The sequence below is a fragment of the Plasmodium malariae genome, assembly GCF_900090045.1.
Source record: "Plasmodium malariae genome assembly, chromosome: 6".
Taxonomy (NCBI): domain Eukaryota; phylum Apicomplexa; class Aconoidasida; order Haemosporida; family Plasmodiidae; genus Plasmodium; species Plasmodium malariae.
This window is the reverse complement of record NC_041780.1, coordinates 72,501-94,071: the sequence shown is the minus strand read 5'-3', so window position 1 is coordinate 94,071 and position 21,571 is coordinate 72,501. Positions and strand designations below refer to the sequence as shown.

The 21,571-nt window shown below is 30.0% G+C and overlaps 5 protein-coding genes across 5 annotated transcripts in view; 4 read left to right on the top strand and 1 right to left on the bottom strand.

The window, feature by feature from the left end:
- Positions 1 to 2,796: 2,796 nt before the first annotated feature.
- On the top strand, positions 2,797 to 3,171 carry ATG8 (autophagy-related protein 8, putative; the record flags this gene model as incomplete). The annotated part of the gene is made up of 1 exon (XM_029003676.1): positions 2,797 to 3,171. One exon carries the CDS (start codon positions 2,797 to 2,799, stop codon positions 3,169 to 3,171), a length of 375 nt encoding a protein of 124 aa, XP_028859772.1.
- A 2,818-nt stretch (positions 3,172 to 5,989) lies between these two features.
- On the top strand, positions 5,990 to 9,169 carry PmUG01_06011200 (tRNA methyltransferase, putative; the record flags this gene model as incomplete). The annotated part of the gene is made up of 1 exon (XM_029003675.1): positions 5,990 to 9,169. One exon carries the CDS (start codon positions 5,990 to 5,992, stop codon positions 9,167 to 9,169), a length of 3,180 nt encoding a protein of 1,059 aa, XP_028859771.1.
- A 1,348-nt stretch (positions 9,170 to 10,517) lies between these two features.
- On the top strand, positions 10,518 to 12,696 carry PmUG01_06011100 (conserved Plasmodium protein, unknown function; the record flags this gene model as incomplete). Its single annotated transcript, XM_029003674.1, is given in 2 exon segments — positions 10,518 to 11,159; positions 11,173 to 12,696. 2 exon segments carry the CDS (start codon positions 10,518 to 10,520, stop codon positions 12,694 to 12,696), a joined length of 2,166 nt encoding a protein of 721 aa, XP_028859770.1.
- Positions 12,697 to 13,762: 1,066 nt separating this feature from the next.
- On the bottom strand, positions 13,763 to 17,182 carry PmUG01_06011000 (conserved Plasmodium protein, unknown function; the record flags this gene model as incomplete). The annotated part of the gene is made up of 1 exon (XM_029003673.1): positions 13,763 to 17,182. The coding sequence occupies one exon, from the start codon at positions 17,180 to 17,182 to the stop codon at positions 13,763 to 13,765; it is 3,420 nt and encodes a 1,139-aa protein (XP_028859769.1).
- Positions 17,183 to 19,083: 1,901 nt separating this feature from the next.
- The window catches only part of PmUG01_06010900 (conserved Plasmodium protein, unknown function), a gene marked incomplete at both ends in the record, with an annotated part of 9,639 nt that continues 7,151 nt past the window's right edge, over positions 19,084 to 21,571 (top strand). Inside the window, 6 exons of the mRNA XM_029003672.1 lie at positions 19,084 to 19,164; positions 19,853 to 19,979; positions 20,096 to 20,199; positions 20,520 to 20,681; positions 20,930 to 21,011; positions 21,388 to 21,571. The exon at positions 21,388 to 21,571 is cut by the window's right edge and continues 135 nt beyond it. Of these exons, the coding sequence (XP_028859768.1) occupies positions 19,084 to 19,164; positions 19,853 to 19,979; positions 20,096 to 20,199; positions 20,520 to 20,681; positions 20,930 to 21,011; positions 21,388 to 21,571 (740 nt within the window). The remainder of the gene's footprint in view (positions 19,165 to 19,852; positions 19,980 to 20,095; positions 20,200 to 20,519; positions 20,682 to 20,929; positions 21,012 to 21,387) is intronic.

The following is a 21,571-nucleotide window of genomic DNA, read 5'->3' as shown; positions in this document are numbered from 1 at the left end:
CTATATATATTTTATTTCTACTGAAAATTCTTTTTTTTTTTTTTTTTTTTTTTTTTCCGTGTAATGTGTAGTATAACACAACAATGCTAACATATGTGCATAAAAACTGAAGCAAAGAAAAGCGTAGATAGTATTACATATAAACAGATAAATGGATAAATAAATACACAAAAACTTAAGTATATAAACACATAAATCATAAATGTATGAACGTATATCTACGAAACCATTTTATGGTGAATAACAAAAAAGGAAAGTAATAAAAAATGTTCAACAAAAAATGGAGTAATAAAAAATGGAGTAATAAAAAATAATATGTAAAAATAAGGAAAAAAAAAAAAAAAGAAGACAGAGCAGGAACAATGCTAAAAATGCTATACATATATAAGTCACTGGACAAAAAATTTAAAACTTATATAAACATGAATGCATAAATTAATATATACATATATACATACTTTCTTCAATGCGGCTGAAAAATTTATTATAATTTTGAATATTTCACGTGTACGCGTATACATGGGTAATATATACATATATAATTATATATGTGCATATGCATTGGAAATGCATATATATATATATGTGAAGGATGTATGACTGCAATGTTTTATTTTTCTAAACGTTTATTGATTAGTCCTGCGAAATATAAATAAAAAATGAAAAAAGGAAAAGAACGAGCAGAACGAGAAGAACGAACAGAACGAACAGAACGAACAGAACGTACAGAACGTACAAACGGACGTTATTTGCTTTATTTTTTTTGCACAAAAAAAAAAAAAAAAAATTCGGTAAATATTTAACATTAAAAATTTTTATTTCTTTTTTAAAAATATATGTTGCAAATATATACATATACCAATGCATATAATACAAATACGTATATATGTACATATACATGAACTGGTAAAGACTAATTTGTTCAATATTTTGAAAAAAAAAATTCCATTAAACACATAATTATAGAATGCCGTTCGCTATGTATAGTGGACGCTGTGCATTGTGTATTTAATTTTTTTTAAATAATTTTTTTGTATTTGGATTTTTGAACGCACGCACAATTTATTTCTTTAATAAAATGTTAGTTTTAAATTAAGGCCAAAAGGAAAAATAGGATATAAAAAAAAAAAAAATTTATGCTATATATATAACCTATTATATATTTTTTTACTTGTTCATTTTTTTGTTTATTTATTTGCTCATTTATTCGTTTATTCATTTATTCGTTTACTCATTTATTCGTTTACTCATTTATTCGTTTACTCATTTATTCGTTTTCTCATTTATTCGTTTACTCATTTATTCGTTTATTCATTTATCTGTTTGCTCATTTATTCGTTTACTCACTTCGTTTACTTCTTTTATTTTACTTTTATGAACATGTTATAGTAACATATATAACAGTTGCAACGTAAAAATACTGCGGTACAGCATTAATATTTTTCATATAATATGTTTAAAAAGTTCTATGGGTATTCTAAAATTATAAACAACATAAAGAAGAAAAAAAAAAAAAAAAAAAAAAAAAAAATAATAACAAAATAACAAAATAACAAAAATACAAAAATACAAAATAACAAAATAACAAAATAACAAAAATACAAAAATACAAAATAACAAAATAACAAAAAAACAAAATAACAAAAAAACAAAATAACAAAATAACAAAAAAATAAAATAACAAAAAAATAAAAAAACTCCTATTTAGAGTAGCACAAACAAGTGTTGATAAAACGGCAGCTCAATTTTTGTGAGTGGATAAGCAAGAGATCGTACATACAAACATATGCACAGTTGTACTCCCATACGTACGCACATTTGTAGGCCCATACATACATACATACACACACACATATGTGTGTGTATATACGCAAACGAGCAAACAAAAGCACTACAGTCATTCTACGAGCAATACAGGAGAGTTATACACTGCATAGAAATAGCAGAACATAGAATTTTTTCTGGCATGTAATAATTAATAAGAATAATTTTTATATGTAAAATGTGAATATGTACTTTATTCTAGCGCGTTTTATTTTTTATATATGCTACAATTTTTTTTTTTTTTTTTTTTTTTTTTTTTGTAAGTGATAAAGTAAAAGAAATAAGTCAAATATACAAGGAGAAAGGAAAGGTTTTTTTTTTTTTTTTTTTTTTTTTGCATAGAGAATTGCAAATTTGGGATTGCGTTATTGTGAGGGTTAAGGTATTTTGTACACGCGCACAAGCACAAATACAAGCACAAATACAAGCACAAATACAAATACAAATACAAATACAAATACAAATACAAATACAAATACAAATACATATATGTGTATGCATATGTACTGTCAATTACATGTACGGATGCAGGTATGTGGACTCCTGGGTATGTATGCCAAACTGGAACAAATCGTCAAGTAGACGATTCAATTTTTGAACATTTTAAATAAAATTTTTTTGTTGATATATTTTCGCACAATTTTGAAAGAGTAATAGGAGGAATAATTATCATTAGTTAACATTTCTTTCTCCTTCCAGTGAAAATATAAGAATAGCATACGTGTATTATTACAACGTATTTATTTTATTTTTTTGCAATTCTGTACTCTTGTGATAAGGTGTGCAGTACATTGTTTCGCGTGTGTAAATATTTTTTTTTTATTTTTTTTTTTTTTTTTACATTTCTCTTTTCTCTTTTCTCTTCTCTCTTCTCTCTATACTTTTTTTATCTTTTTTCTCTGTACCGTTCCTTCCATTTTTATTTATTTTATTTTATTTTTATATATATATATATATATATATATATATAAAATGCCTTCACTAAAAGAAGAAGTGCCGTTTGAAAATAGAGTAGCAGAGACACACAAAATTAGAGCAAAATATCCCAACAGAATTCCAGTGGTATGTGAAAAAGCTAGTAGATCAAACTTACCCGAAATAGAAAAAAAAAAATTTCTTGTGCCTATGAATATGTTGGTAGGGGAATTTAAGTTTATTCTTCATCAGCATATAAATCAGAGTGCTTATGGAAGTAACATGAAAATGTTTCGAGAGAAAACTATATATTTGTTTGTTAATAATATTATTCCCAAAACAGGTTTGTTAATGCAAGAATTATATGAAATGTATAAGGATGAGGATGGTTATTTGTATCTTGAGTATAGCTGTGAAAGTTGTTTTGGGTAACACTAACAACTAAGGTACGATGATTATCCTTTTTATGTATTATTTTCTATAGAAAATTTTGAACATCGTGTTAGTTTGTTTGAATTGGGGGTACTAACAGTGCAAGAAGGTACCCTCCAACGAAATACACTACAAGTAAGTACACTCCAATGAAATACAATACAAGTACGTACCCTCCAATGAAATACACTACAAGTAAGTACACTCCAATGAAATACAATACAAGTACGTACCCTCCAATGAAATACACTACAAGTAAGTACATTCCAATGAAATACAATACAAGTAAGTACACTCCAATGAATACACTCAAGTACGCATGCTTACAAGTAAGTGCACGTCAAGTATACGCACTGCCAGAACGGGTGTACGTACACCCCCAACCAGATCCGCAAATTTTTTTTAAAATAAATTTTTAAATATTTAAATAATGAAAACACCACCATTGTTAAATTTTTTTTTTTTTTTTTTTTTTTTTTTTTTACGAGTTCGAATGGTAGGAAATAATAATTTTTCTTCTAGATTTTTATGCCTTTTTTTTTTTTTTTTTTTTTCTTTTTCTTTTTAATATTATTTAATTATAAAAATGTTATTTATCAATTACCTACATAACACGTGTAGGTATTCCTTGTATATTCCTTTTTTATTCAAAAAAGAATTAGTCATTTTGTCTTTTTTTTTTTTTTTTTTTTTTTTTTTTCCTTCTTTTTTAATTATATGTTTGTATTTTATTTTATTTCATATTATGTTTTATAGTAGGAATCTATTCACGTGTGCGTGAGTCATACACACACTTTTTTATTTCTCATCATTTTTGTCATTTGCATTTTTTACGGCACTACTCCTTCATCTGTGCTGTATATGCACGAACATATTCATGTTTACGTGCCTTCCTTCAAATTTTACCATTTCACTTATTTATTTTCTTTTTACGTTTATTCCCTTTTGTTTTCTTTTCTTTTCTTTTCTTTTTTTTATTATTTGAAGTTCGGATTAATTTTGAAAATTCATAAAATTACTTTGAAAATATTTTCGTTATAACAATGTTACAGCGCCTCCTTTTGAGAGTTACATTCCTTGTATAGAGGGCACTCCGATTAAAATAAAATAGAGTGAAAAATAAAGTAAAAAATTGAGTAAAAAATTGAGTAAAAAATTGAATGAAAAATTGAGTGAAAAATAAAGTAAAAAATTGAGTAAAAAATTGAGTAAAAAATTGAGTAAAAAATTGAGTAAAAAATTGTGTAAAAAACAGAGTAAAAAATAAAATAAAAAATAAAGTAAAAAATTGAGTAAAAAATTGAGTAAAAAATTGAGTAAAAAATTGAGTAAAAAATAAAGTAAAAAATAAAATAAAAGACGGCAAAAGGCTCACTGTATTTTTTAGCAGTCCTCTTTGCGTAAAAATGAGACACAGTTGTATTATTTAATGTCCATTTCGTCCTGTTTTACATCACATTGCTTGGTTTTATTATTTCCTCTGTATGCCATTATAATACTAACCTTATTATGTAGCAAGGGACGAGATGGATATATTGCGTTAGCTCTTTTCACACTATGTATTTTATTATAAAAATGTATGAAGCAAACCTTAAACGAATGATATTTATACTTTTATGTAAATACCCGTTGTTTGTAAAATTTAAATGCACAGAGAAAAATGTTTGCACTTTTTTATATTGTTTTTAACAAAATATATGTTGTCTGTTGTTATTGCTTAATGATTGGGTGTTTACTATTTAGCTGACGTTTGTCCTTATACAAGTGGAATCTTAACAGACTATTCTCATTCGTCTTTCTATGAAATTTTGATATGGCCCCCTTGACTTATATATCTCCTTTAAGAAGAACAGGAAGACTATCTCTTTAGATTGACGTTAGCAATTATGTGTGCAAAAAAAAAAAATAAATAAATAAATAAATAAAACAACAAAATAAAATACAACAAAATAAAATACAACAAAATAAAATAAAACAAAATAATTTAAAACAAAATAATTTAAAACAAAATAATTTAAAACAAAATAATTTAAAACAAAATAATTTAAAACAAAATAATTTAAAACGGACATAGTTTGCATTTACGGGTCAGGTTTTTTTTTTTTTTTTTTTTTTTTTTTTTTTTTTTTTGCAACATTAGTGCTTCAGAAAAAAGGAATAAAAATGTCGACAAACAATTTCACAGTCAACTTATAGATAACAAAGGGATTTGCACTTAAGGAGAAACGAAGCAAATGAATGAAAAAAAAAAAAAAAAGAAAAAAAAAAAAAACGACAACTAAGAATGAAGTTTTATATGTAAATAGTGGGAGTTAAGCCAACGCTTATTCGCGCATGCGGAGGGGGCACAACGTCCCATACGTCAGTGCATACATATGCATATATATATATATATATATATATAGATATAGATATAGATATAGATATAGATAGATATTTTTATTTATGTATATATTCATTTACATATATATATATATGGGCTTTTGTTTTATATATACCATATACTACATTGTTTTCCTTTTTTTTTTTTTTTAATACCATCAGTTGACATAGCCATAGGGACTTCCCTCCGGCTCAATCGTGTAGTTGTCAAAATAAATATTTTTTATTTGCCTAAAGTGAAGAATTAACACAAATGCAGAAAATGCCAAATGATGTAATTGAGGCAAAATGTAGATCACACACTACATATATTTACGTATTTATATATGTACTTACATGTATATACATATGTATATATTTATATTTACCTACGTATGTACGCATGTGTGAGAAAAAAATAGAAAGGATGTAGATGTTTAAACTTTGTTCCTTTTTCATGTTTCTCCCATTGCTTATATGTGTTATTACATTGTACTTACCACTAGTTAACAATAAAAAAAATGTATGTACTAGTAACAGTCGACTGAGCTTGCAGCATTACATAAGTAATAACACGTGTAAAGGAAGTATAAAAGGTTGTAATAGATTACAAAGAAAGGTATTCTGTCGTAGTAAATTACATGGAAGTGATACCAAATATGATAAGTCAACTTGCAATGAAACATTGCTAGACATACTAGGGAGTAAAGTGAATTACATAAAAAACATCCAACGGCTTTATGAAGATTTAAATAAATTAAATGAAAGAGAAGATAAAATAAAATACCTAATAAGGGAAAATATTGAGACCTGTAAATATAACTATTTACCACTAACCAAAAAAAAAAAATTTACTAATAAGAATATAAGAGCCTTTACAAAAGAAAAAAAAAGATTTTACATCAATCAAGTGAGAGATTCTGTTTATTATAAATATATAAACAGGTGTAACTCCAATGTGTATTTAGCAATAGATATAGTAAAAAAAAAGAAAAGGAAATGGAACAGGAAAGATAAGGAAGGCAATCTAGTAAACGTCAAGCATTTACGCACCGTTGGGGACTCGCTGCATGATAATGAAGAGAAAGCAAATAATGATACACGTGCAGAAGGGGAGGAAGAGAAGGTGGAGGCTTCATCTATCTTAATGGACATCATCAATGAACATAATAATGACAATAAGGATGTTCAGGAATTCATTAGTAAATGCAGTTTTTCAACAAAAAATAGATATTTTATTACCATAGACGGGTTTAGCGACAATCTAGTGTTGTGCTGCTTCCTTCATTGCATATTAAAAGGCATACAAAGAGTTGACCTAAATTTTTTTCTAAAAATGAATATTAAAAAAATTGCAGATAATTTGAAAAACATGTTTACAATACATTTTAACACAGAACATGTTGTCGATTATGTATATAAATATATAAGCAATTTTTTTTTAAGCGGGGATGGTGCTAAGATGGGAAATGGTAGTAATAGCAGCGGCAGTATAAGAAGCAGCGGCAGTAGAAGAAGCAGCTGCAGTAGAAGAAGCAGCGGCAGTATAAGAAGCAGCGGCAGTAACAACAGCAGTAGTGAGGAGCTGTGTCGGGCATTTACCCCCCGCAGCAAGGTAGACTGTTCCATCAGTGATAAGCTGAAGGGACAATATGAGGTTATTCCTTCACGTTTGAGTAATAGTATGCCCATTTATTATACATTAAAGAACAGTATGAAAATACACCCATATCCTAGAATAGCACACATGCTTAGTGGAGGGGTTGACTCGCTGATGGCTTTGCTTTTACTAGAGAAAAAAAAATTTTACGTTGATAATTTCTTTTTGAATTACAATAATTATGACTGTAGTAAGAATGACTTAAGGTATGCAAGAAGCATTTGTGGAAAGAGAGATAGAAATTTATTTGTTATTAACATCAATGAGGAGTATTTTAAAAAGGTGTTGATACCCATGCTAAGGAGTTACTCAGAGGGGAAAATACCTAATCCGGACATTATGTGTAATAAAAAAATAAAATATAAGTATTTCTTAAGTGTTATAAGAAGTTTATATAAACAAAGAGTAACACCTTTCAATTATGATTACATTTCAACTGGTCATTATGCTATGATAAGCACAAACGATTCGTTCAATGCGAACAACGTTTTTAACAATGACTTTCCGTATGTATATGATAAAGACGAAGGAGAAATGGAGCATAAGGTGAAGAAGCAAACGGGGAAGAAGGGTAAGCAGCAGGAGAAGATGTTACAGAAAGAAGGAAAAAGGTACAAATTAATTGTTAGCCATGATAACATAAAAGACCAGACGTTCTTCTTGTCCTCCTTCTCAGAGAAGCAGTTATCCAAATTCCTCTTTCCCTTATGCATGCACAATAAAAGTGATATTAGAAATTTTATGAGAAATGAAAATATTGACAACTACAATAAGAGAGAAACCAGGGGGCTCTGTCTCTACGGAAATGTTAACATGCACATGATGCTCAAGTATTATTTTTTGGGTGGATACTCGAAAACAGGTGAGAAAGCTATTCAGGTGAGTGCAAAAGATAAACCAGTTGACCAGGTCAGTCAACAAGTGATAAACACACCTGACCAGGTCAACCAACAAGTGGCTAAAGCACCTGACCAGGTCAGCCAACAAGTGGCTAAAACGCCTGACCAGGTCAGCCAACAAGTGGCTAAAACGCCTGACCAGGTCAGCCAACAAGTGGCTAAAACACCTGAACAGGTCAGCCAACAAGTGGCTAAAACGCCTGACCAGGTCAGCCAACAAGTGATAAACACACCTGACCAGGTCAGTCAACAAGTGATAAACACACCTGACTTCTTCACCTTCAAGGAGAAGTACATTTCTCTGTTTAAGTTAAACTACGTTAATTATATCATAAACGTGGATGAAGGAATTGTAATTGATAGAAATAACGATATACATTTATATGCTATTGGACAGAACAAGCATATAACTAATTTTATACATGATATTTATAATGAGCGCATAAAAAAAAAAAAAAAAAATTTCTTTTCATCCTGTCAGTGGACCGTTGTTTATAAAAAGATGATAAAAAAAGAAAATAATAAAGTTGTGGAGAACTTTATATACGTGACAAGAGATTACACTGATAAAATGTTTACAAGGATAAGAAGAAAATGCAAACTGAGTAAAGTGAAATGGATTGAGGGGGAACTACCCATGTGCTTGGAAAAACAAAAAAGGGGGGGCAAAGAAGAGGGGAAGAGAGAAACAGCGGATCAAGAAATGGAAAAGGATGAAGAGAGGATGCAAAAAGTGGAGGACAAAACACAGGATAAAATAATATTTGTCAAGGTCAGGAATAATGAAAAAATAAAAAAGGCAAAAATAATGTTTACCTCGGACCATTCCGTATATTTAAAGTTACAACATAAGGATGCTGGTTTATCACCTGGTCAGATGATTACTTTTTATTTCCCATTTATTATAAAAAAAAAAGGGAGAGGCACGAAATATATTTATTCCTTAAAGAAGTATGCACATCGACCAATTTATTATCATTGTATTGGTACATCCAAAATTAGTAATCAGTACCTGGACGTTAATTTATATCAAAGAATATTGAAGATTCACAGAGATAACAACTTGACTATTTTTTAAATTGTATCAAAGGGATGTGGTAATGGAACACCAACAGTACGTAATATACGTGGATCGTATGTGTCTGGGCATGTATGTATGTACATACTACACGCCCACATGTACACAATGTACGAAAGGAGAAACTCTAAATGTGTACTAATTACACTTTTAAGGAAGCAAAAAAAAAAAAAAAAAAAAGGAAGCAATAACAAACACTTATTTCGGCTTTTTCCAAAAGGAGCTTTCTCAAGTAACTGCCTCCAAAATTGTCAAGTTTATATGGGTATTCCTATTAATACCGTTCCTTTTTACGCTTCACTAATTTTATTCCTTTTTTTTTTTTTTTTTTTTTTTTTATTATTGTGTTATATTTTTCCATTCCCATTTATATCTCTTATTTTCTCTTTTTTTTTTTTTTTTTTTTTTTAATTATTTATACTGTTGTGGTATATATACTTTTTTTAAGTGGAGTGTCAAATTGAGGGTATAACATAATGCATATGCGCATGTATAATTTTTTTTTTTTTTTTTTTTTTTTCTTTTATTAATACTTTTTTTTCAAGTGCTCGGTTACGCTATTACGATAAAAAGTAAGAGATGAAAAATGCAGGATGCCAAATGAAGGGTGAAAAATGAAAAACAAAAAAAAAAAAAAAAAATAACAAAATACACAAAATGCACAAAATGCACAAAATGCACAAAATAAACAAAATACACAAAATAAACAAAATACACAAAATAAACAAAATACACAAAATAAACAAAATACACAAAATAAACAGAATACACAAAATAAACAGAATACACAAAATGCACAAAATACACAAAAAATAAACAAAACGTATAAAAATTAAGCAAAATGCACAAAAAATAAGCAAAAGTTGCAGTTGGGGAATTTAAAAATTATGGTACTGCGATATTGAGGAGCTTACCTGAACTGTGCATGCAATTGTACATATATATGTAAATATGTTTGTTTATGTATATGTATGATTTTATGTATGTTTAATATGTATATTTACCTACGTACGTTATATATAATTACTTCCGATTAGCCTTATGTAACCGCAAATCAAAACAACATTTTCATGGAAATTTCGAGATCGTTTAAGTGAAAGAAGCGAAAATTTTTAGTAGGGCATTCAAAGGAGAAGCGTGAAATATGCATAATGTGCATATGGCGTAAGTACGCAAAAAATATATGTATGCACAAGTGTAATGCGTTATTCGTATAGGTACATGTGTATAAGTAAATGCACGTACGTTTTGTATGTGTAGTGCAAGTATACATGTACGCGTATAGCTCTATGTTATATCATATCGTATTAGTACTGGGGAAGAAGAGCAAAAACATACACGCTGAAGGATGAGTACTGAGGATTTTGAAAATAATAAGGATTACAATGTAGTAACAAGTAGTCTTGTGGAATATAAAAGCACAAATAATTTAGTAAATAAGGATGAACTGGATGGTCCATATGTATGTAAAAATACGCTCCAGGAAGGAAAGCTTGAACAAAGGGATTTCGATTGGGTGCAGAGGTTGAGTAGTGGCAGTGGGTCTAAGGAAAGACAAATAAGTAATAAGGAAAAAGGAGAAGGTAATGAAAAGAATGGACCCCAAGATGGGGAGCAGCAGGGGAAAGGGAGAGAAGAGGAATCAAAAGAGGAAGCGAAGAATGAAGAAGAAAGAGGAAAACACAAGAACTCGATGTACTACGGAAATGGCATATTAACACATGAAAAGAATATTACAAGGGACGGGGTTAGTGCTAAGGGAGTAAGTTCATCGCCTAGGGGGGAACTGAACTTGTGCAGTTCTGCAGTGGAGATAGAAACAGAAATATGTTTAGGAAACGTTAACAAAGAAAAGGTAATGAAAGAGATAAGTAAGACGAAGATACATTCGAATAGTAGGGATGGTAGGAGGACTCTAGAACAGAAAGAGAAGAGCGATGTAAGGGAATTAAAAAAGGGAAAGGTTCATTTGAAGGGGAAAGAAGTGAAAAAAAAAAAAAAAAAAAAATAATAAAAATAATAATAATAGTATTAGTAATAGTAAAAGTAATAGCAAAAGTAATAGCAAAAGTAATAGCAAAAGTAATAGCAAAAGTAATAGCAAAAGTAATAGCAAAAGTAATAGCAAAAGTAATAGTAATAATAATAATAATGGTAGCGTTAGTAGAAGTGGAAATTCCCATGGAAGTAATAAATGCATGGTAAAAATCCTTGAAGACGCAAAATGCATCTTGAAAAATGGCAACAGGTATGAGAACACCAATAGCATGAATTATGAACAGGATAAAATAAATAATATGATAGAAAATTTAAGTAAAAAGAATAACGACTTAAATGTAAATAATAAAATGAATGTTATAAATATAGAAAAAAAAATCAAGGAGAAAGAACAACATATCCCTATTGTGAATAATTGTGAGCAAGGTATGATAAACAAAATGAAGAATTGTAATCTTTTTGACATCAGTTGTTCATCCCTTCCATTAATTATTAACGGTATTTCAGAGACGATTGAACAAATAATGATTATAGATAGGAGTAAGAATAAAAATAAAAAAAAGTTAATAGACATTGCTCAAAATATGAATATGCTAATGAAATCATACTATAATTTAATACTCAAGTGCGATTCTAATTTGGCTCGTTTTATTAAAAAAATACGAAAGCTGTACAAGTCATATAAAGTTATACATAAATCCTCCAAAGGATTGAAGAGAAACAAAAATGAAGAGAACAAAACAGGGGTCAATGAATGCTCCATTGTAGATAGTAACTCGAAGGAGGGAAACATCTTCACCGTGGGTACAAAGGAGGAGGGTGAAATGCATATGCTGAGGGGTGTTAGCGGTGCTGCGCAGTTAGGCAGCGATGGAGTGATAGATAGCAGAGGCGTTATAGGAAGCAACATAGGAATTAACATAGGAAGCAACATAGGAATTAACATTGGCAGTAACGTAGGAAGCAACATTAGTGTAGCTAACAATACGAGTATAATTAGTCGAGTTGACTCCACAACAGACGCGCTTAACTGTAGGAACATGGAGGAGGATGTTTCTACGGGAGAAAGGGGAATAGTAGACAAGTTTGGAGTTCCTTCTGATAATAGGAAAGATAACTGCCACATGAGCAAAGAGGGAATATCAGCAGTTACTTCTAATATGATTGTTAACAATATTATCGATGATAACAGTGGTAACAGTAATAACAATGACAACCATGGTAAGTATAATAAAAATGGAATTTTGGGAGATTTGAGAGATGCTCTAAAAAATCGTGATAACAACAACTGCATTGTGCAGGTAGAAGCGCTAGGGAATATTCTTAAGGACAGTTTTATAAATAAGAATAATGAAAATAGTTTTAAAAATAGTTTTAAAAATCTGGGAAGCATCGATTCGAAGTCAACAGCCCTTTCTAATCACAAGGAGGAAGAAGACTTCACTACGTCGGAGAAGAAATTATGTTCAGAAGGAAAAAAAAAAAAAAAAAAAGGGAAAAAAAAAAAAGAAATGAGGGGGAAGAAATAAAAAGTGGGCGGAAAAAAAAAATTAAAAATGAGGGGAAGGGGAAGGCACGAATAAAAGGTGAAAGAGTAGATGAAACCCAAAATGATCGAGAAAGAAAAAAAAAAAAAAAAAAAAAAAAAAAAAAATACTTAACAAATTACATAAATTCAATTCTCTTTTCTTTTTTACGTTTAATCATAAAGGCGATATCGTAAATTACTTGCACAAGGAAATAAATTCATGTGTAGCCGAATTTGACAAGACTTACAAGTTATATATATCAAGTTGAGCAGCCAGTGTGTGTTGTTTGCGCCTGCACAAATGTGCATATCTTTTTGTTTTGTTACCCTACTATGATATTTTTCTTTTTTTCTTCTTTACACAAAACTCAATCATAAAAATGATACAAATTATATCCTCTTAATAATCTCTTTTGAATATGTTAACGTTTGTATGTGCGCGTGCGACAGTATATTTTTGTAACTATCCTAGAGTGCACTTGTGCACATGTGTATATATGTTCATATATATATATTTATATAAACGCTTACATACACACATATACGCACATTATGTATACATGTCGGATACGGGGAAAGTGCGACCCTTATAATATTTTTCAAGTACATCCAAGTTGTTCACATGTATGCGCAAGATAGAACAAATGTTCATTCATCATTTTTCCCCCATTGTGGCTCCATTAATTTATTAAATAACATCCTTTTTAATGACTACTTGACTTTGTTAATATCTTTTTGATAATACATGTATTAAGTTCACATTACGTGTAATGTTCAATTAATGCTATTATATTAGTATATATCCACTGGTAATCTTTTTTTCCATTTTTATTCCTTTTTGCCCTTTTTTTTTTTATGATGAACATTTTTTTCTTTCAACTTCTGCAGTCTTTCATTACTTTCTCTTTTTTTACAAAGTATATCATGTTGATTTGTCTTTTCTAATATATACACGGATCATGTGAATGGGAGTGAGTGTGGAATTCGGTTAAAAACGTTAGTGATCAGGTAAATGTATCTAAATTATATTATACATTGACCCAACAAAATAATACTAACAAATATAATTATGATGGATTTGAAAATTTTACGTATTTCGAAAATGTGGTAGATACTTGCTGTGATATATTCTTTAAAAAATTGGATGCGTCAAGATTTGTAAAAATTTTTTTTTTTTTTTTTGAATTGTAAATGTAGATGGCATATATATCTTCTATGTTTCCTAACTCCATTTCACATAACCACATATCGAATAAGATACTCTGTATTAACCTCCTGGATATATTTTTTTTGGCATTACCTTTGCTTCCCATTGTTCTTACAGCAGTTGTGGTACCACCATTCATCCCCTCTCGTGTGTGCGCTACTCCTCTTAAGTCTTCTTTTTTCTCTTCTACAGTTTGTTCAGACTTATTATTTTTATACATACCATTTTTAATATTCGAAAGGGAGTTACTAAAAATCTTTTTGTATACTTCACATTTTCCAAAAATGTTTACATAAATTTCGTCTTTTTTATTGGCCTTATTGTGAACATTCATCATATTGTCCATATGGGCATTTATACTTGCAAAACCTAGAGAACTAGTGCAGTTTTCTCCTTTTGTAAGTTTACTTTCTATCATTCTGTAAACATCCGTGGTGCATTTCAAAATATTCTCAACCGAAAAAAATTGTGCTTCCTTTTGTCTCTCCTCCGTTTCGTCAAATGTTTCATCATCCATTTCGTCGGATTCTTTATCATCCCCATTGTCATCCTCCTGTTCAACCTTTTCCTCCATTGAGTTTTCCCCTTCCTCTTCCCTTTTTAACGCCTTAACAACATGCATAATACTATGCTGTATAAGTTTAAGTTTTTCATCAATTCTGTTGAATATCTTAACAATGAGTAGAAGTTTAAATTCGTCTGAGTCCTCTTCTACTTGGTCCTCCTCTAAAGTGTGCGATCGGGTGTACTCTATTTCATGTGGTACTATATTTACTAGCTTGCCTGTATGCATATTTAGAATTCCTTCTTTATTTAACATACATATATCTTGACTTTTAGTGATAGCTCTACTTCGTGGGTATCCATTTTGTGCATGTGCAGTTATTGCTTTGTCCACTGTACACCCGTTTCCTTCTGTACTTATTTTGTCATATTCCTGATAAGGTAATTCACTGCTTCTATTTTTTTCATTGTTACAATTATCCTTTCCCTTTTCCCATTTGACATTCTCGTTAATTCTACACCCTTCAGGAGGGACTGCATCATATCGGTTTGTATTCCCTGCACAGGAGTAACAACTTAAACAGTCTACATTTATATGATCATTGATATGATCATCATTGCTTCGTCCTGTAGTGCTTTCATTACAACGTAGTAGCCTTACACCATTTTCATGTGCCACTTGATTATTCATATCTTTATTATGATTAATTTGATTAATCCCATTTTGAACTTGACTATTATGAAGGTCATCATTATTGAAATTATATTCATCTAATTCCTCCTCAATTAAAATTCTGTACTTATAAAACTTTTCTTTCAGTAAAAAAAATTTTGTCTTTATTTGATAAATATTGTAGTGGGGAAAACTTATTAACTTGTACAGGTGAAATTTCTCCAAAGATTCCAACGTTTCCCTTCTTTTCTTTTCCTCTTTGCTGCGGTTTTTAAGCTCACACAGTTTATTCGGTTCTACGGTAGGGTATGTGTCAATATCAGCAGCGTTCGTAGGGCATGAGCCCACACTTGGTGCCTTCTCGTGGGATAGGCCCCCATCAAACACACTCAGGTGAGACAAGAGCATCCTTCTACTGATCTTCAACTTCTTCGAATGAAACATGAGAGCTCGGATAGCAATAACCCAGTAGTTAAATTCTTGAAGACATTTGCATGTTAAGATAATTTTTTTTTTTTGATTATTATAAATAATACAAAAAGACAGTTTTTTTAATAAATCCATTCTATAATTTTCAAATAATTTTTCATCAATAATATTTAACTCCAAGCTATCTATGTTCTTAAAATATATTTTGCAATCTTCATCTGACTTCCTTGTCGAAAACCATTTAATGAACTTTAAGTTTTTACTCAAAAAAATATAACGTAAATGGGGTATATTAAAAACTGTGTGTTTCAGTAAATTCCCTCCTTCCTTTGCATATTCTATTGCTCTTAACGCTTCCGAAAAGTTTAGCGGATGGTCCAACTTGTCGTTAATTTTGTTAATCCCGTTAATCTCGCTAATCCCGTTAATTTTGTTAATCCCGTTAATCTCGCTAATCCCGTTAATCTCGCTAATCCCGTTAATCTCGCTAATCCCGTTAATCTCGTTAATCCCGTTAATCTCGCTAATCCTGTTAATCTCGTTAATCTCGCTAATCTCGTTAATCTCGCTAATCTCGTTAATCTCGCTAATCTCGCTAATCTCGTTAATCTCGTTAATCTTGTTAATCTCACTAATCTTGTTAATCTCACTAATCTCGCTAATCTCAGTTCTCCTTTTTACCATATACTCTTCATTTGTTTGTATATATCCTAGGTCGTCATAATCATAAGACTCACAAATTTTATAATACGAAATGATATTTTTTCCATTTTTAAATTTTTTTAAATTTTTTTCATCCTCCTTACATATATTTTTGTCGCTTAACTTTTCAAGGCGCATTAAACAAAATTCATCATTAACAATATTCATACAAAAATTATAAACGCAGTTTTTTATTTCTTCCTTTTTCATAGAACCCATCCAGCTAAAGGAAAGCTTCTTGTCCTTCCACCAAATGTAAGCAGTGTTTTTTGAAGAATTTCCACCGGGAAAAAAGCTCCCCCTATTGTTACTTCTGTACTTGTAATCGATACTTCTATTCGTTGTGTTGTCCTTTCTAGGGATGGGACAATTCTGGATCTCACTTCGTTTCATATTTACATCATCAAGACCGCTCCGCCTCATATGCACATCAACCAGTTTACTGTTTCTAACAACTGTGTCATCTTGGATACTTTCCAAATTTTTTTCGACGGAATTTGTTTTTGCTTTGTTGTTATCTCCCGTGCGGGAGCTTGAAAATCCGTTAGGACATTCGATCTCATATTTGTTTGGATTATCATTCGAAAATATATCATGATACTCAATTGGAAGCTCGTTTGAAAATTCGTTTGTACATGCACTAGTGCATGCATTATGGAATTTATTTTTGTTATCCCTCTCCTCTTGGTAAAAGCTACCTGATATGTTCATGTCCGACTTCATTTCATTCTCGTTTTTCAAATCAGTTTCATTTTCATTCGAGCTATATATGGACCCATCTTTTGCAGGATATTTATAAATCATCTGGAACTCCCTTTCAAGATTCGAAAATTTCATGGACGCGAAATTTGAAATATTTTCATCATTAATGTTCATGTTGATGTCATAATAATCATCTGTTTTTTGGTCCTCTCCCAGATATTGTTCATACACCTGGAATTGAACATCTTCATGTTTATTTTCTTCTTTCATGTTTCAAAAAAATGAACAGGCAAGGTGAAATGGGGGGGCAATGGGAAAAAAAAAAAAAAAAAAAAAAAAAAAACAATATACACAACGGTATGTTAAACCACAGTGTAGCAATAAGCAGCATAAACCTACCCACGTGTATATATGCATATGTGTATACATTTACATACGTATATATGCATATGTGTATACATGTACATACGTATATATGCATATGTGTACACGTGTACATACGTATGGGGTAACTGACGATCACGGAAATACATTTAAAGTTTAATTTTACAACTTTTAAAAGAATAAATTTTTGAGAAAAGGAAGAATTATTCACAAATAGCTAAAATGGGTACTTAAAATAAAATGGGGTATAGAAATAAAAAAAAAAAAAAAAAAAAAAAAAAAAAATTCTATACTTTAGCCTGCACTGTTCAGGCTATTTTGTAAGTTGGGACACGTGTGTACAATAAAAAGTGCACACACTTATAGGCTGTTCGTAAGTATGAATACATTTACACACATACATAAGCAAGCACATAAGTACACATATATATATGCTTACTTTACTGGTTTGTTTCATAATAACTGTCAATACTCTTTGTAAATATGGAAAACCTCAAGGAGACAATTAAAAATAGGAGTGTACGTTATGTACATAAGCACATATATATGCATACATGTATGTATGAACATATATATGTAGGTTGAGCACAAAAATAAAAGACCTATGAAGGAATTATTTATTTCTCATTATCATCTTAAAAAGAAATACAGTTTAACAATAAAAACAGCGGTTTAATTTAAAATATGAACACATTAATATTAGGCAAAAAAAAAAAAAAAAAAAAAAAAAAAAAAGTCAATCACTGCTAAGTGACAACAGAATTTCTTTCTAAGAACATTATTTTAATTATTTTTATAACGAGAAAAAATTGGTAATATAATAATATGAAAGACACTGTAAGCAAGAATTTGGTCAATTAATTTATGAACGGGCGAATTTAGCCAACAGCTTAGTTGAGAAGCAAAAGAAAAAATGGGCAGAAATAGTACGTACATAATACATATATATACACCAACACATACGTACATATGTACGTACTTGTACATACTGTTCTGTTCCTTTTTTTGTGTATGAGGCATAAAACAAGATGAAATGGCCAAAATATGTAAATAGGTAAAAGGCTTATAAAAAACGAAAAAGATGAAAAACAAGGAAAACAAAAAGAACGAGTAAAAGTAACAAAATGGGATAATACAAACGTAAATATATACATGTATATACATGTATATATATGTATATATATATATATATATATATATATATATATATAATGCTTCAGTTAATGAAAGAATATAAAATGAATATGCCTTTACATATGTTTCTTTCATCGCTAAATAAAAAGATGCTCACGCGTTTAAATTATGAGCAGAAAAAAATACTATATTGTATTTCCTACATGTTTGTACCTATGAATATATTTACCCTCTTGCATTATTCCTTTCTCACGCTGTCACCCTGTTACATTTGCACGTGTTCGTATGCTTACTTTTATGTATACACGCACACATGCTTATATGCTAATGTCGACATGAGAGAAATAAAATTATATAAATACAGCTTCACTTGTAAGTCATAAGAAAAAATAAAAAAAATTTTCATATTTTACTTTCCGTTGCACATTTTAGAAAAAAAAAAAAAAAAAAAAATTTTACCCTTTTAAAAAAATGATTGAACGGAAAAGCTGTTAAGATGTGCATATATAGATCATTACGTGAATAATATTTCAGCCTTTATTATTTATCTTCATATATTTTGTTTTTTTTACATTTTTTTTTTCTTTTTTTTTTTTTTTTTTTTCTTTTTTTTTTGGCTTTTTTTTTTTTTTTTTTAAAAAAACTTGTCAAATATGGTGAATGATGAGATCAATAAAAACATAGAGGTAATAGATGATGCATATTTTTGCAAAACTGTAAAAGCAGAATTACAGGTATGAAGACGCATTTTAAGTTGTATATATGTATGGAGAGAAATGAGTAAACGTGTATAATATGCTATTGTTTGTTTGTATAGACAACATGTACGTATGCGTGTGTTATCTCAGTATGCATGTGCAAGTGCGTACGTGCTACAAGACCATTCCTACACCCGCTTACAATGCATGTGTGCTACCATGTTACACGTGCAGTTATATATAAAATAAAATTAAATAATACTAAAATAATGAAGTAACAGAGTAACAGAGTAATAGAGTAATAGTAAAACAAAGTAATAGTAAAACAAAGTAATAGTAAAACAAAGTAATAGTAAAACAAAGTAATAGTAAAACAAAATAACAGCATAACGAAATAATAGAATAAAATAAAAAAAAATAGCGAGTTGTGTTAATGTGCGTAAATAGGTACACAGTTTTACCATTTAAAAGTTGATACATTTTTTTTTTTTTTTTTATTTTAAATCGAAACGAGTCAAGTCTTATATTATATGAACGCACATTATAGCTTTGCTCTAACAACATATAAGGTGTTAACCCGTTACCCAGTGTTAATTACATTCTGCTGGCGCAGTTCTGATATGAATAGCAATTTTTATATGCACATTTACACGTACACATATTGTAAAAATATGTACGCTCAAATGTAAACATATACGTATGTATTTTTTTTTTTTTTTTAAAGAATTTAACGGAAGAGTATAAAAAGAAAATAAAAAAAAATTTTTTATTTGAGTATTTGTTCAAGATTGAAGTACTCGTGGTTTCGTTTTTCCTCGCCCCATTATTAAGTGGAATATTACTACTAAAAGGTATAGCGTCAAGGAAATAGTTTACGAGGAAAAAAGGGCCCAACCTTTTTCTAGCCATATATAGATCCATATAGAACCATTTCACTTATTTTAATTTATTTTATTATTTTTTGAAGATAGCGATATTATCAGCACACATTATGTAACGTCTTTGTTTGTCCTCCTATCTCTGTTGCTAGTTCTCTTTACATTCCTTTATTATGAAATAGAGGAAGCTCAAGTAATGAGGAAATGCACCACCACCCCCCTTTGTTTTTTTGTTACAGATGTGTACATGTATATATATATGTGGGGGTGAACATTACATTTTGACAGATCCCCTTCTGTTAATCGCTAACAGGTGTGCGTATTTGCGCAGCAGAACTTGTAGCTATACATATCATTGCGAGTGCATGTTTGTATTAATTTGTCTTTGTCAAATTGAAGAATTGCAGAATTGCAGCACTGTAGCATCACTGCACTATCTTAACCTTTTTATTTAGTCTTTTTTTTTTTTTTTTTTTTTTTTAACGTAATTATATTATTTTTACTCATTTATAGAACAACGAATGTCTAAACAAAATAGATGAAGCCGAAAAGATACTGTCACCAAGGAATTTTATAAAAAATAAAAAAGATGATATCCATTTTAATTATTTATGTAATTCTAATTTTATTTTTATCTTGAGGAACAAAAAATGGGAGCTCTTACCGACCAACTTAGTAATATTCATATATATTGACTCGATTATACTACTACTTCTCCCAAATGAGCAATACTTGAAGTGTGTTCTATATTGCCTGCTCGTTGAATAAGTATCACAACCTATGTCTGACGGCATATTCGAGTGTAGGAAGTAACGCTAAACTGCAACTTCGATGTGTGCATAGCAGCATACATAGGTGCATACGCTCATATATATATGCGCACGTACATGTATGCATACATATGTATGTTTTCGTTCACGTAGCTGATAAAGCAGGACGTCTTTCTGCTGCGGGCAGGAGACCTCATTCCGTGCAGATGTGTAGAGTACAACATTAATAATAACGGTATAACATATATGCCTATGCCTGTGTCTATATGCCTGTGTTTATATGCCTGTGTCTATATGCCTGTATCTATATGCCTATATCTATATGCCTGTGTCTATATGCCTGTATCTATATGCCTATATCTATATGCCTGTGTCTATATGCCTGTGTCTATATGCCTGTGTCTATATGCCTGTATCTATATGCCTGTATCTATATGCCTATATCTATATGCCTGTATCTATGCCTATGCCTTTTTGTTTTTTCATTTTGTCTACATGGGGCGGTGGCATTCATCATTACACAGATTCATGTATCATTACGCGAGTACGTGCCATTGTGTACAACTGTTCACACACATATACACTTCTTAATTTACACGTACGACTGGCAGAATATGGAAGGGAATACGAAAAGCATGAGGTATTTATGCCGATGGACAAATATAAAATTAGTGTTAACTTGTTAACGAAATATTGCAAAGATGAAAAGAGGGAATACCTTCCGTCTTTCCACCTATATTCATTTGTATCATATGATAACGTATCTATTTCTACTATTAAAAGATATATTGAAGA